The 17,187-nt window shown below is 36.5% G+C and overlaps 1 protein-coding gene and 1 long non-coding RNA gene across 2 annotated transcripts; one reads left to right on the top strand and one right to left on the bottom strand.

Annotated features, from left to right (window-relative positions):
• Nucleotides 1-392: 392 nt before the first annotated feature.
• On the bottom strand, nt 393-2,087 carry LOC103520236. Its single transcript, XM_008485330.1, has one exon. It carries the CDS (start codon nt 2,085-2,087, stop codon nt 1,215-1,217), a length of 873 nt encoding a protein of 290 aa, XP_008483552.1. The 3' UTR covers nt 393-1,214.
• Nucleotides 2,088-16,457: 14,370 nt separating this feature from the next.
• On the top strand, nt 16,458-16,883 carry LOC113471944. Its single transcript, XR_003394450.1, has 2 exons — nt 16,458-16,513; nt 16,788-16,883. It is a non-coding gene; the product is annotated as an uncharacterized LOC113471944 (long non-coding RNA).
• The last annotated feature ends 304 nt before the right edge of the window (nt 16,884-17,187 follow it).

Here is a 17,187-nt window from a genome sequence, read left to right as displayed (position 1 = left end):
ACCAATTCGTGAAGAATCCCACTGGGCTAAAGTCAAGAAAACTGCTGGCAAACTAGGTATGTTCAGTACATATGTCCAAACATTTGAGTTTTTCAAGAAGAACCTCTCCGATCCAAGATCTCTACCTTACTTCAGCATAGGCATCATCCTGCTGGAGATTCTAATCAATGTGTATGTTGTCAACACAGTGCGGTACACAAAAAAGTCCATCTTTTCAACCTAGACAACTAAACTCGAAAGAAAAATTCTCCATAGAATAATATTCCTGAAAATTTGGATCGCATGTCCGTGGGATTGCAGAACGTCCGATCGGGTTACCTGTCACCTGAAGACATCAATGCTTAAGTCTGAAGGGAAAAGAGACTATTTTTGTGCTCTCAATTTAAAAGAAATTAGAAACCACTTCTGGTTTTTTATGTCAATAAAAAATCTTACTGCCCTAGTGCCCAATGGAAGAGATGTATGTATGTATTAAGATAATGACCCTCTGGATAGTTCGTAACAGAGATAGGTAGGTAACCTGTACTGATGGAGCATCCATCGTTAACGGTTACTAATACAGTACCTATTTAAAGAACCCATAAAAATCTAAAGAGTATGATGGTTAGACATGCTTGGGACGGTCTTTTAATTGATTTTTATGGAGATTTTCTCTTTCGAGTTCACGTAAACTGATGGCTCAGAATCTCCTGGCTAGCACCGCTATTCATAAAGATCGTGCCAGCTCTCAACAAAAGAGTACCGATAGGTTTTGATCCGAGGAAATTGCAATGGCTAGTTGAACGGTAAAATTGTCGCCTGTCAGGCGTAAATTCTGCTCATCGATACCCAATAATGATCCAATTGACGAAGACCTTTCTTCAGTTTCCTTCCGTTCGCAATTTACGAAAGAGGAACTGAATTACAGGTACCTACCTAATTTTTACTTTATCAACGAGATAAGTAGATTAAGAATTAGTTGAGCAAGGTAGTTTATTTTACAGTCACGGATGGCACGATCTAGAGAGCCGGCAAGGAGATTCTGAGATCAAACTTCTCTCATGATTATCATGCACTCTTCTTTTAATATAAAAGTAGAAAACAATTGCATTCACACATTTCGACGTTTCCTATTCCTATCGCCGGACCAGCAGGTCATCACACAAGGGTCAGTTCAGTTCTGAAGTGAAATACTTCTGTCACATTGTGACGTCATCAGAGTACACACAACTTTCTCAAACTTCATTACACGCCAGATAAATTTCTTTACAATTCTCCTGACTTCTTCCTCGTCTTCCGGATTCGCTGAATTGGCTCAAGCTCAGTTTGTTCCTCAGTAAGTAACTTGACAAGTAGTTACCGAGCTGACAGTAGATGTTGTGCTTGTTTGAGGTGGTATTGCTCAGGGCGTTCACACATTCTTGATTAGCTTCGCACACGTATCTTTGTAAGCAAATGTCATCGTCTGTATTCAAGGATTTGACTAAAGTTTTGGACAGGATGGATCCGGTCATACCTATTTCAGAGACAGTATCCTTGCTACCCAGAGATCTGGCGCGCATGGAGCGGTGGCTGAAGGAAGTTTTCAATGCGTCGAGCAGGTTGACTAGGATGTTGATGATCTGTGGCACTGGGGAGGGGTTGTCAACCTTGTCAATACCGTCACCGATGGGAGAACCTCCAGACAGAATGGCGGTTAAGATCTTGAGTCCTACACTGAGGAGGTTAGCCCAGGGGGAGGCGGGTTGCTCAGTGTCGATAACGTCAGACTTGCTAGGTCCTACTTGAGTGGTGGCAGTAGGGTTGAAGATAAGTTGCATCAACATGGTCAGGATGTTACTCCAGGAGAAACCACCAGCGGGGGTAACGCTGTCAGAAATCTGGTTTGTACTCACATCGTCCAAATCATTACGATCTTCCAGTACCACTTTCTTGACGTTATTTGGCTTTTCGGCAAACTTTCTACTGTTACTAAGACTGGAGGGGGTGACATAGGATACTCTGTCGTGTACCACAGCCTGGTGTTGCTGTGGGTAGCACAGGGTCTCCAAAATTATACTAGAACTCAGAAAAGTTAAAAATATGGTACCAACTATTTGTTTCTGCATTTTGAAAAATATTAGTGTTTTTTTATTTTTCCACCGAAAAGATGGCCCAAATCCACAGCACCATTACGACAAAAAGAGGTCTTTGACTAGAAAATAGAAAGTGGCTTCATTTTATCCCTAGCTAAACAATGGAACTTACTCTAAATACTCGGAACAAAGTATGGTACCACATTAGTGATTATTGAAGTACCTACGGTAGCGGAGTGCAGACCATATTGGTACGATTCTAAATTACTTTCAGACCAGGAGCGAAGGCATTCGTAGTAGCCTAACTCATCCTTTAGGGCTGTTTGCCCCTACACCTAATCCTCGGAGTGGGCTTTTTGTGTATGGAGTTAAGCCCTTTGAGGAGCGAGGGGAACTATCGACCGTCGAGGAATAGTTGAAAAATAATAATAGTAATAGTGCTTATTTATACTGCTCGCATAGGACTGAAAAGTCCCTTTACTCCAGCAGTAGGCTACTACTATTATTGTGGTCAAATTCTCAAATTATATTGAGGATAAAATTCCATACCTCGGCTGGGATTGAACCCACGCCATCCTGTTTAACAGGCGAGCGCCTTGAGCACTACACCACCGAGGTAGGTGTAATAGAGAATAAGTAAAAAGGAGAAGTTCGATATACTATACAAATCAAACCTGTAGATTATGTAAAGTGAACGAGGCACATCCACCAATTTGAAAAGTGAATTTGACACATCCACTAATAGCTCTGAAAGGGTTTGTTCGATATTGTTGAAATTTGCAGAAAACAAAAAGGTTCAACACTTAAAGTAAATTTTCTCAATAGCTTTTGCACCAAATGGGCCTTTAATTTTGGCCCCGAAATGGCCAATTGATCGACTAGATTTTTTAACAGCACATAATATTGAACAGTTAATACTTTGGTTGGGATTTGAGCTTTGAGCCAATAGCAACTTATTTCTGACAGTTGGCTTAACCAAATTTCTCTTCCTAAACCAAATTTCATCGCGCGTCGTCACTGATTCTTCATATTTGTTTACAATTCCATTCCGAATACTTAGTAGTCGTTAAGCAAGTAAGTACCTATTGAAGATACCCTATAATCTCGGTATTGATTTAACCCACATTTGAGTTAACGAGCGTGTTTGTTTTAGGTTCGGCTTTGAAACCGTTCAACCGAATCCAAAACCGGTGGATGAGTCTCTTATGAAGGTCTGGAATGAAGGTCTTAACATTCATAGATTTCACATACGATGGCGAAGGTCTGGAGTGAAGTTTTTAACATTCACACACAATAAGCGCAGGTCCGGATTGAAATTCACAACATATTAAACGAATGAAAATGCACATATTAAAAATTCTAGAGATACCCAGATAAATAATTAGTGAATAATAATTAATATCTAGTTGATTATTAATCTATTATTTCTTTATTTTCCCTTGACAGTAAAACACATTGAAAAAAGGTGTTTCCTTCCGGGCTATAGCCAAACAATGAAAAAATGGTTGTGTGGAAAAACTCCTTTAGGAAATTCCTGTCAGTTTAAATAAAGCGGAGAAAATACCATTCCATAAAACATAGGTAGCAAAAAATATTGACAAAAAATAACATATAAGGTAGGTAACAACAAAAAGTATGGCTGTGTAGTTGTGTAACACAATGTTTACTTTATTTTCTGTTCTTACATCATCAAAATACAATGAAAATTTTGAGGGAAATCGTCAAACAATTGACGAATGTAGTTAACCCATTCATGTTTCAATAGTTGCTGCTTCTTAGGTCGGTAAGTTTTCATTAGTCTTCTTCCTAGTCTCTTCTTAGGTTGGTAAGTTTTCATTCTCCTTCTTCCTAGCCTTTTCCTACTTAGATAGGGTCACTATACACCTACACAATACAAGTAGGTAGATGGGTATGTGTCTCATTTTTAAATCAATTTATTAGGATTGTCGCAGTGTCGCACATTCGAACTTTTAGTTGCGCGGAGTAGTGCGATAGATGGGTATGTGTCTCATTTTTAAATCAATTTATTAGGATTGTCGCAGTGTCGCACATTCGAACTTTTAGTTGCGCGGAGTAGTGCAGGCTGAAAATTTACAGACCTAAACATATAAGATTCGTTCTCAGAACGACTGACCTATCCTGTATTCTTTCTTTCTTCGCTTTCGGGACTAGGACCTCAGAAGTTACAGTTCCCTCTATCAAACCTATATTAAAAAACTTGAATAGCAAGCGGACCTCGATAACAAATTATGTACCTACACTACCTATGTAGTTCTTATATGAAGAAGTCAATTTCTGCAATCACATTCCACAGACCAGAGCTTGATTATTTCATTTATACACCCTCGAGCAGAAAATTCGGTGCGATTTCCATTTCCTTTTCTTTAGGCCTGCTGCACATTGGAAGTGTAGTCACGTTTTATCCATTCAGGATAAAATCATCCCCAGGCGGAAGCGAACCCGCGAACTAGCGCTTAGAAGGCAGACGCGCTACCCTCCAAGCTAACTAGGCTGACAAAAATATTTCTAAAAGTTTATTGGTACCAGCTGTGTGTGTGTGTGTGTGTGGGTGTGTGTGTGTGTGTGTGTGTGTGTGTGTGTGTGTGTGTGTGTGTGTGTGTGTATTTGAGTTGTGTTATCAAGTATGCCATCAACAAAAAGTTAATTCTAAGCGTAGTTGCTACAAAGTGGGATGATGGTGTCTGTCATATCAGTGCATTCTGTCCCCTAGAGCACTTCCCAGATGCAAATTCTAATCCGCATTCCGCAAAATGAAAACATTGAAACCCAATCCGTTCAAAACAGGTTCCTTTTTACATGTTTTTTTTTATCTGTCTTCTTCTTCTTAGTCTTCTTGTTCTTCCTCTTTCTCTTCTTCTCATCCTCCTCCTTCTTTCTTCTCCTTCTTCAATTTCTCCTCCATTTTCTTCGTCTTTTTCTACTACTTTTGACTTCTCTTCCTTTTCTTCTTCTCCTCTTCCTCCTCCTTCTTCTTCCTCATCTCCTACCTTGACGGGTATCGTTGGCAGCCTTGAACTTGGGCTCCATGTTGCCACATGTGGCGTGACCCAGATATTCCTTGCGGTCAGTCCGTGTCCGGCATTCCAAGCCACTTTTGTGCATGGGAGTCATATATCGTGTCACGTGACCTTGATATCTGGTCCGTACCGCTGCCTGCTGAAATAGAAATTTTTGTAGGCCATATCAGCTGGTTTCGTGATGGTCGAATTAGAACTGTTAGAAATCAAATTAGAACTATTAGAACTGTGGTAAAACTGTCCATGTTGGTCGAATAGGAAATGACAGTATTACCGTTCTATTTAGAGTATTTAGAAACGTTTACCTATTGAAATATTATTATTTTATTGATTTACAACTAACGTTGACTAACACGTGACCTTGATATCTGGTCCGTACCGCTGCCTGCTGAAATAGAAATTTTTGTAGGCCATATCAGCTGGTTTCGTGATGGTCGAATATTAGAACTGTTAGAAATCGAATTAGAACTATTAGAACTGTGGTAAAACTGTCCATGTTGGTCGAATAGGAAATGACAGTATTACCGTTCTATTTAGAATATTTAGAAACGTTTACCTATTGAAATGTTATTATTATTATTATTTTATTTACAACTAACGTTAACTAAACAATTCCTTGTTGGCAAGGACGATACTACGAAAAGTTCTGGGCAAGTACATGAGGTGCCCTAAACATTTTAGATACAACATGTTTGGATCCACAGAATCCGAAGGTGGCACCTTATAGGTATTGCTTATTTCAAACAAAATCTAAGCTCCAACATCGCTCAATCACCTTTCTCGGGAAAGAATTTCGAACGGTACCAATAGACAAGGCAAATTCTGATCTTCTAATTCAATTTTGCTGAGAAGTGTAGCTACAAAGATATCACTGAGGATTCACGGGGTTGGATAGGAATTTGAAGAGCTTTTTAGGGGTTAGGAGCTGAAACAATTGGAATTTCGGCACAGCTGAATTTCTTTTCTTTGGGTCTACACTTGGGAAAATATTTTAAATTTCCTGAAAACTTCTCTTTGGGTATTTCGATAGCAAAGGGTCTGACAGCTACCAGAAAGTATCAACTAGATTACATAGCTAATTAAATTATTAGTTAAACACGTAACTAAGACTTCATTTAATTAGGTACAATTATTCTTTCTTTGGGTCTACACTTGGGAAAATATTTTAAATTTCCTGAAAACTTCTCTTTGGGTATTTCGATAGCAAAGGGTCTGACAGCTACTAGAAAGTATCAACTAGATTACATAGCTAATTAAATTATTAGTTAAACACGTAACTAAGACTTCGTTTAATTAGGTACAATTATTCAGATAGAATATTAAACGGTTTTGGTTTTTTTTTATAAAAAGAACATTTTCAAAGAGATTTTTCAAACAGAAAATACTTGGTAAATGGTACGAATTAAATAATGTAGTAATCATCAGCATTATCTCCTTCTCCTCTTCCTCGTCCTCTTACTCCTTCCACTCCTCCTCTCTTCCTTGACTGCAACAATTGCCAGACAGGTACAAAGGGCAGTATCAAACTCCTTCAACTTCTTCATTAGCAAATAATGCCTTTGATTTGATTACAAACTCCGAATTAACTCAGGTAGGTATCTGAGAGTTAAATGACTTTACCGTCCAGCACTGGTTCAAGATAACAGGATTAAGCATAGTTGTTGAGTTCTGGGGCGCCACTTAGGACCTTATTAGAGTTTGGGTCACTGGGTCTCCATGATTATCTTCAGGATTCCACCAGTCTGCATATTCCTCTTAAGAGGTCGTTATCAGATAATCGCTTTTTTTTTTTTTTGTTTGATTGTTTGTTTATTTGATTGAGCTATACTACTGTCCCATAATCGTTAATAGCTAGACACCTACTTAATAGTTCGTATTTTTATATGGGTATTTTGGTTTTTAAATATGCTCATGTCCTATAATACATACATATGTACCTAATTGAAAAGCATTTTAAGCAGAAAAGAACCATCCACAACACAAGGTCACTTATGAATGAATGGTTCTTTTCTGCTGAATGCTGTCCAATAACTAGTTCGCCCATCGCATGATTTGCGGTCAACCGTCCTTCTACAGGCCTTTTAGTCGAAGTAGTTTAACAAAAACTCAGTATAAAGTGTATAAACTTATAGCCATAACCCATCTCCTCCGGTCCTGCAAGTAAGTATATGGAGTATCTTGGGATTACCAGAAAAGAAGAAATCAAACTTATCAGCAAAATAAAGTCACAAACGATCTAATTAGGTCGTAGTGACATAGAGCTTAAATGGCCGCTGGCCCTACTAATACCAATAACAACAGAAGTAAAATAACCAGTAACCACGTCATCTCAGAAACCCTTACACAACTGAATTTTATGGGATTACCAGATTGAAACCACGAGAAACTTGAAACTATGAATAATCTTGGGAATACCGGAAAAGAAATCATAGTTGTCAGCAAAATCTACCTACTAGCTACCTACCTGTCGATAGAAAGAAGGCACCACAACCACACCCGCAGCATATAAAAAATCTTCCATTACGTCAAAGTAGTAAAAGTAGAAAAGGATTTTTGGAATTCCAGTCAGAGAACCCAAACAGAAGATAACAAAGAAGTTGAAGAACGAAAATATTTTAACTTGAAAACCTTGTTTGAGTCATTTTTGTATCAAACAGATTAGAAAAAAAGTAAAACAACAACAACAAAAATAAAAAAAGAGGCATAACTTTCATTTTATGTAACACATATAATATACAATACACACAGGTACGTACGAGTATGTGTGTTATCTGAGAAATATAATGTATTATGTTCTGTGTTACTTTTGTTCTATCAAAACAAAGAGTTTAATAAATTGTTGTTATATATTTTACATGTTTGTATTCGACTTTGTTACGTCTTAAAGCCACAAATAATAATAATCCATGCCTCAGCTGGAATCGAACCTAAGTCCTTTTGTTTCCCAGCCAAGAATCTGACCACTACGCCACCGAGGCACGGTACCTCAGTGAACCATAGTATCTCACTATTTAAACAGTTTGGTCACTATCTTAAGACAGTCATGCTCATGACTAGGATCTGTCATGAAGTCACAATGACACATCTCTTTAATCATTACGTACGTATAATGCACCTACTCAATGTCTCTAACCACTGGACCTAGACACCTGCGGTAAAACATGACGAGGTATTATTGACGCAGGTACATAGGTAGGTAGGTAAGACGTACCTACAGTAGAACCTCGATTATTTCAACCAATTGGTACCGAGGGTGGTTGAAATAATCGAAGTTCCGTATAAAACAAAAGAAAAAGGGCAAAATTTAGGTACAAAAGCACAAAATAGGGAATAAATACCCTATCGAATCCTTTGAAAGCTAGAAAATAATGCTGATTTTTGGGGTTGAAATAATATATAGAGAGTTGAAATAATGGAGGTTGAAATAATCGAGGTTCTACTGTACATAGAAGCAGTAGGTAAGTATATAAGACGTACATAGAACCCGGCAGGTAGGTATAGGTACATAAGACGTAGGTACATGGATTAGTGAAAATTATCAATGGGCTGTCCGTCGTATTTTCTTGTATTGATCTGTCTAGTCTAGATAAATTTTTACTCTGAGTAGGTAGGTACCTAGGTATCATTTTTCTATATTTATAATCTATTTTGGTTAGAAAAGTACCTACGTCATGGTCATATATAGGATTTATCGAAAATCTGTGCCAAGTTCGAGCGACTTTGGCTGAAATCTAAAGGCCAGAGCATTGCGAACTCTTTTTGAGCTTTTTCAAAGATTTGGCGTTAAATAGCGGCCGGACTGTACATTTCTCGGCGTCCGGCCTGCGGACACTTTTGATGAGCATTAATTATGGTAGCTGTCTGCAAAATTTGAGCGACCTGTGGCGAAAGGGAAAGTCGTGAGAAGCCCTAGTTCCTTTTCCTGTATAGCCCTAACTAGCGGAACTTTGGTAAAGAATAACGGCCGAACCGTACCTTCTGGAAACAGGGCCCAAAGGATACTTTTGATCTACAGAATACCTACTCATATGATTCTAGACTGGACTAGAATTATCTACCTACCCATGCTAAAAACGATAGTAATAATAGAAAGTAAAAAAAACTCCGCGGAATAGCTACAAAAAACGTATTAACATACTACATTACGAAATACATAAATTACCAAAAATAATGTACGGTAGGTAAATAAATAGGATAAGAAAAGTAAATCCACAGTAATTTTTTTAAGCTTCACCTTTTAAATGAGAGTCCACTATCAACAACCTCCTTGACTGATAACGAAAATCGATTAATCGTTTCGTTTTTGGAAAAGTAAACAAAACACGAATGGCCGGTTCTGGATTTTGCCTGGGATTCTGAATTTTGAATTTTGATATCAAATTTCGCTAAAAAGTAAAAAATTGAATTTTCCTTCATAAGATAAGTTGATATCACATGTGTTCGCAGTGAACTCTCACTGATAAGTTGCGCATCGTTGGAAGAGCATGTAAGTTGAGCTGTATCCAGAAATGATCTAAGTTCTTACTCATGAAGAAAACTCATTATTCACACCTACATTATTAAATTTTTGAGATCTCCAAAAATTAGATTAAAGCACAAGCATAATGGGAAGGAAACCAATTCGTGAAGAATCCCACTGGGCTAAAGTCAAGAAAACTGCTGGCAAACTAGGTACATTCAGTACATATGTCCAAACATTTGAGTTTTTCAAGAAGAACCTCTCTGATCCAAGATCTCTACCTTACTTCAGCATAGGCATCATCCTGCTGGAGATTCTAATCAATGTGTATGTTGTCAACACAGTGCGGTACACAGAAATTGACTGGAAAGCTTACATGCAAGAGGTTGAAGGTGTTATGAACGGGACATTTGATTACGATTAAAGCACAAGCATAATGGGAAGGAAACCAATTCGTGAAGAATCCCACTGGGCTAAAGTCAAGAAAACTGCTGGCAAACTAGGTACATTCAGTACATATGTCCAAACATTTGAGTTTTTCAAGAAGAACCTCTCTGATCCAAGATCTCTACCTTACTTCAGCATAGGCATCATCCTGCTGGAGATTCTAATCAATGTGTATGTTGTCAACACAGTGCGGTACACGGAAATTGACTGGAAAGCTTACATGCAAGAAGTTGAAGGTGTTATGAACGGGACATTTGATTATAGTCAACTGAAAGGAGATACAGGACCTCTTGTTTATCCTGCAGGATTTGTATGGCTGTACACTGGATTCTATCACCTTACAGATAGTGGAACTAATGTGAGGTTAGCTCAATACATTTACATTGGTCTTTACATTGCTATGTTATCACTTGTGTTGAATGTCTATGTTAGAACAAAGAAAGTTCCACCCCATGTTCTCATCATAAGCGAAGGTCCGGATTGAAATTCACAACATATTAAACGAATGAAAATGCACATATTAAAAATTCTAGAGATACCCAGATAAATAAGTAGTAAATAATAATTAATATCTATCTAGTTGATTATTAATTTATTATTTATATTATTTATTTATTTTCCCTTGACAGTAAAACACATTGAAAAAAGGTGTTTCCTTCCGAGGTATAGCCAAACAATGAAAAAATGGTTGTGTGGAAAAACTCCTTTAGGAAATTCCTGCCAGTTTAAATAAAGCGGAGAAAATACCATTCCATAAAACATAGGTAGCAAAAAATAACATATAAGGTAGGTAACAACAAAAAGTATGGCTGTGTAGTTGTGTAACACAATGTTTACTTTATTTTCTGTTCTTACATCATCATCAGAATACAATGAAAATTTTGAGGGAAATCGTCAAACAATTCACGAATGTAGTTAACCCATTCATGTTTCAATAGTTGCTCCTTCTTAGGTCGGCTAATGAAACTTACCGGGAAGACTAATGAAAACTTACCGGGTAAGTTTTCATTAGTCTTCTTCCTAGTCTTTTCTTAGGTTGGTAAGTTTTCATTCTCCTTCTTCCTAGCCTTTTCCTACTTAGATAGGGTCACTATCACTACACCTACACAATACAAGTAGGTAGATGGGTATGTATCTCATTTTTAAATCAATTTATTAGGATTGTCGCAGTGTCGCACATTACAACTTTTAGTAGCGCGGAGTAGTGCGATGCAGGCTGAAAATTTACAGACCTAAACATATAAGATTCGTTCTCAGAACACTGACCGTATTCTTTCTTTCTTACCTATCCTGTATTCTTTCTTTCTTCGCTTTCGGGACTAGGACCAGAGAAGTTACAGTCCCTCTATCAAACCTACATATATTAAAAAACTTGAAAAGCAAGCGGACCTCGATAACAAATTATGTACCTACACTACCTATGTAGTTCTTATATGAAGAAGTCAATTTCTGCATCACATTCCACAGACCAGAGCTTGATTATTTCATTTATACACCCTCGAGCAGAAAATTCGGGGCGATTTCCATTTCCTTTTCTTTAGGCCTGCCGCACATTGGAAGTGTAGTCACGTTTTATCCATTCAGGATAAAATCATCCCCAAGCGGAAGCGAACCCGCGATCTAGCGCTTAGAAGGCAGACGCGCTACCTTCCAAGCTAACTAGGCTGGCAAAAATATTTCTAAAAGTTTATTTTTTTTTATTTTTATTTTTTCCTTTTAGGCGCTTTAACTATGTGTTGCAACATGTCGTTCGCGCCGTAAAAGTTTATTGGTACCAGCTAAATGCTAAAAGCTCATGCTAAAGTTCTAGATGGCTCTATTTTCAATGGAAATTGTCCATCTCGAAAAAGTTCCACAATCAACGTGTCCCCAATATTTCGCCCGTCAGTGTTCATGCTTTGACTCTTTGGTATGTTGTGCTACAAAACCTTACCCATTCTAAGGCACCTAGTTAGTTACTTTGAACTAACACAATCTAAAGTGTCAAGCATGTGCGAGATTTTCTTTTGGGTAAACGCACACAAATCGAAATTGTCCATTACTCTCGTATAACAATGTAAATAATTGCAGCAAATCAAATAAGGTCCTTGAATATATAAGAATGATGAGGAGGGAAAAACGGAGAAAAATAGCCTGCCTGAGGGATAGACTGTAGGGATTTTTTGTTTGCTTTTGCAAAGAGTTTTTCAATTATTTTTCAAGATCTTGTGTCGTGCCTTGGTTCCACTTTCGAGGATAATTTCGAAAAGAAATTCATTTACTTTAGATGGCGATGAAGAGAATCGATTTGTTTTCAATTATCTGTCGGTACCTACGTATGAGGTCCCTTTCGATGCCAAGGAGATTATTTCTGTTATGTCCGCGACTCACTCAGACTGTCTGAGAGACCGCGGTCGGTCACACGGTCTGAGGAGAGAGAGGTAGGTAATACACTTTTAAAGATTTTTTATTACACAATGAAAAGCTTTTATTTTCGGTGAGTAAATAATGCAGTTTGCTATGTTTCAAACATAGGTATTTCATTCATAATAGATATGTGTATTTCATATACCTATATATTGTACATATATTATACCACTTTCGAGGATAATTTCGAAAAGAAATTCATTTACTTTAGATGGCGATGAAGAGAATCGATTTGTTTTCAATTATCTGTCGGTACGTATGAGGTCCCGTTCGATGCCAAGGAGATTATTTCTGTTATGTCCGCGACTCACTCAGACTGTCTGAGAGACGGCGGTCGGTCACACGGTCTGAGTCTGAGTGGCCGGCAAATGTAGGTATAGTGTATACTGAGGAGAGAGAGGTAGGTAATACACTTTTAAAGATTTTATATTACATAATGAAAAGCTTTTATTTTCGGTGAGTAAATAATGCAGTTTGCTATATGTTTCAAACATATTTCATTCATAATAGATATGTATATTTCATATACCTATGTATTGTACATATGTATACGACCTTCTTTCTGACACTGCAAATTTCCACCCACTTAGAAGAGAGAAAGCTTTCAGTTTTCAATCTCAAGTCTATTTAATTTCCTATAAGTCCAATACAAACAAAACTTGAAACTAAAATTCCCTTTTATACCCTCTTTCGTCCCTTTATTGTTGTTTATAGTACGATTTTCCAATGAAACTCAAGTAAATAATTGTGATTTTTTGCATATAGTTATATGATTTTCAGTTCTGCTAAGTCCATGATTGGATTAAAATTCACTCCTTGGATAGGGTACTCTTCTAAAAGATGAAAACTTTATTGACCAGACCTTTCGACGACTAAAAGTGCCAAGTTTTGGAACAATGAAACTAAAGTTTCAATTTTAATTAAAATGTCAGTAGGAATGGACAGAACTCTAATCCAGAGGCTTTTAAATAAAACGAATTGTGGTTTAACCATTTACCACTACCTGGTAGTAATAGTTCTTCCCATTCCTGTCAAAAGTTTTAAATTTTCGATTATAGAGTTCTGCTAAGTCCATGATTGGATTAAAATTCACTCCTTGGATAGGGTACTCTTCTAAAAGATGAAAACTTTATTGACCAGACCTTTTGACGACTAAAAGTGCCAAGTTTTGGAACAATGAAACTAAAGTTTCAATTTTAATTAGAATGTCCAATACCGAACGTGCCTTGGAAGAAGGTTTCTTAGGAAAATTATTACATAATATAGGTATTGGGAATGACTATTAGAAATACAACAAAATTACTCTTATGCACATATGTATTGCCTGTCTGTGTCATGGTCTTGTTACAATTGTTACATATTTATATTCCAAGAATATGTATAGGTAAGTTCATGTCATGTCAAAAACGAACACAATAAAACAAAATTAGGTAGTTCAAATACAATCAGAATAGGTAAATCAAACTATTGCTAAACTTTGTAAAAAACATTCACTGAATTTCAGAAAGTGGTAGCAATGTTTGACTGGAGAGTAAATAAACTAATATGTATTAACCAATGAGGTTTTAAGCAGAATAAACAGTCCAAGAAAGGTTGCTCTTTTGGGAGTAGAAAATATATATCTTGTTCATCCTACCCGGACTGAGATAGGACTGAAAAGTCACTTTTAAAACTAAAGTTGGTACACTCCTGCATCCTTCGATACGTGATACAACTGATACATATAGGACAAAAGACAGGTCCAGATTCCCACAGAAGACAAAGAAAAAGTGCCCATCTTTGTAACTGTCACATGGAAGAAAATTCCCTATTCGATCTACCTCTCCTTCGATTCCCCGCGATGTTACTTTCAATTTTAATTAAAATGTCCAATACTGAACGTGCCTTGGAAGAAGGTTTCTTAGGAAAATTATTACATAATATAGGTATTGGGAATAGCTATTAGGAATACAACAAAATTACTCTTATGTATGTGTATTGCCTGCCTGTGTCATGGCCTTGTTACAATTGTTACATATTTATATTCCAAGAATACCTTTCAATTTTAATTAAAATGTCCAATACTGAACGTGCCTTGGAAGAAGGTTTCTTAGGAAAATTATTACATAATATAGGTATTGGGAACAACTATTAGGAATACAACAAAATTACTCTTATGTATGTATTGCCTGCCTGTGTCATGGCCTTGTTACAATTGTTACATATTTATATTCCAAGAATATGTATAGGGTATAGGTAAGTTCATGTCATGTCAAAAACGAACACAATAAAACAAAATTAGGTAGTTCACATACAATCAGAATAGGTAAATCAAACTATTGCTAAACTTTGTAAAAAACACAAAAAACATTCACTGAATTTCATGAAAGTGGTAGCAATGTTTGATTGGAGAGTAAATAAACTAATATGTATTAACCAATGAGGTTTTAAGCAGAATAAACAGTCCAAGAAAGGTTGCTCTTTTGGGAGTAGAAAATATATATCTTGTTCATCCTACCCGGACTGAGATAGGACTGAAAAGTCACTTTTAAAACTAATGTTGGTACACTCCTGCATCCTTCGATACGTGATACAACTGATACATATAGGTATAGGGTATAGTTACCTGGAATACCTGCAATATGTTATACAATATCATGTTTTACTACCTATACATAATGGAACTTATATTATGGAGGCTAATAAGTTTCCCCGTAGAACCCAAATAAAAATTTAGGTAATTCTCAATAGGTGTATATAACATTTAATTTTGTGTTGACGCACCATAATAAATTAAAATTAAAAAAAATTAATATCGAAATGTCAATTCTCCCCGTATTGGGAAAGCGGGAAGGGGTAGAGAGAGGAGTTTGGAACTTTTCTGACACTGCGTGCAGCATGATTGAAAAGTTTTCCTTAACGATGCTTTCGCCTAAGAGCATTTCTCTGTTTCCTTCGTCACATCTGTCTGTCGACATGGTGTTTTACAATATTGATACCTATGTGTGTGTGCACTGAAAGGAACGCTTTGACATGGTTCTGGTTTTGTGTCGTGTGAAATAGTTTTGAACTTTTAGGACATCAGCACCGTCCTTCAGGATTGACGTTTTCTATTGACGACGAGGTAAAGCAACCAGGAAGTTAGGAAAGGAATGATCAAAATTAGGCAAAAGTTTTTCGAGAGGAGAGGTGGGTGATTTGATAAGATGTATTTAGATATTCTGTTCAAACTATTTATGAGGTAAAAGGTTAAGAAGGGACCACGAAACATTAGTTCCAAAAAAGTGGTTTTTAGCCCATGGTCTGTACGTTACGTACGTACGTACGTACGTACTACAGGTTTAAATGGGAAGTGCCATTATTTGTATCAAACTTTATTGGTATTGTATGTGCCAGATCACTGCACTATCAGTTCTATGTATGGTACTATCACTCTTTACCTTATCTGTTGTGGTCTACCAGTTACTCTAATACTGTCCGTTATCTTATATTGGGGGTGATTGAGCTGTGTTGGAACACATATCCATCCACTATTTACAGTAGTGCTGCATTACACCTATGTCATTTAGTCATTTTGTTTGACTTGTACCGGAACACATGTGCCAAGAAAAAAAGTAAATAAGAATGCCTGAGTTCCTTCTGAAATCATTTAGAATTCATACAATATTGTGTAAATATTTTTCACCTTTGTGCACAAACCAAGTTGGGTGAGTGCTTCATACCTAAGAAACTACATATTCCATAGAACCTAAAATTTTCTCTACACCTAATTATTGCCTTCTATTCCTATGTACTATGGGTTTCAATGAACTTTTATCAGACACAACATAATCAGAATGTACCTTTTTCACTAGTTTTTCACTTTTTTAGTATTTGTTTGTAGGTATGACTGATAGGGTAGTTTTTTATTTATTAAAGCAAGTTTCACTTTTTTGTACATATTTTTCTCATTTTTTTGTTTACTAAAATTAGATTTTTAACTTAGTATTTTGTAAGTTTCAAAAAATGTATTTATTTTTCTGTCAATAATGTTTAAAATATTCATTTTCTATCACTAATGTTTAGTATTTTTATGCAGGCAAATGTGTGACAGAATCAATATCAACAAAGAAGAAATTTGATTTCACAAAGTAAGTGTATAATGTTGTGTGTGTAAAAAATAAAAATAGGTTACCATCCAGGCAATTACTTTTTGCTGGCTTTTCCCTGCCCCACTCAGACTGGGTGAGGTCAAGTTACCTGCTTATACTTAGGCATGGGTAAAGCCTCCATCACTAAAGACCTTAGCACTTATACTTGTAAAGAAAAAAAAAATCAAATTGTTTAATCTAATCAGTCTCAAACAAACTTAATTACTATTAGTATTTTATTTTATCATTATTATTATTATTATTATTTTTTCAGAGTTCAAATGCGACCAATAGCACTGAAAATCCTATACCAAGGTTTCAACTATTATGGGTTTCAAATTCAAACTAGCAGTGATAACACAATAGCACATCATCTTCTCAAAGCTCTACAGAAAACCTGCCTCATTGAAGATAAAGAGAAGTCCAGCTTTGCTTGCTGTGGTCGAACTGACTCTGGTGTTAGTGCATTTTGTCAGGTAGGTAAAGGTTTGATAAGAATACTAACAAATAAAAGAAGATTCAGAAAAAATAGGTAGCTAATTATTTTTCCATAAAATGTAATGTAAAGGAATTTTCCAGTCCTATGCTGGTAGTATAAACTAGGTAGGTATATTCTATTCTATTCTGTTGCTTCTTAAAAAAAAAAAAAAAAAAAAAAAAAAAAAAAAAAAAGG

This window comes from Diaphorina citri, unplaced genomic scaffold (genome assembly GCF_000475195.1).
Source record: "Diaphorina citri unplaced genomic scaffold, Diaci psyllid genome assembly version 1.1 scaffold3348, whole genome shotgun sequence".
Taxonomy (NCBI): domain Eukaryota; kingdom Metazoa; phylum Arthropoda; class Insecta; order Hemiptera; family Psyllidae; genus Diaphorina; species Diaphorina citri.
Note: the sequence above shows the minus strand (reverse complement) of the source record. Positions and strands in the feature narration are given on the sequence as shown.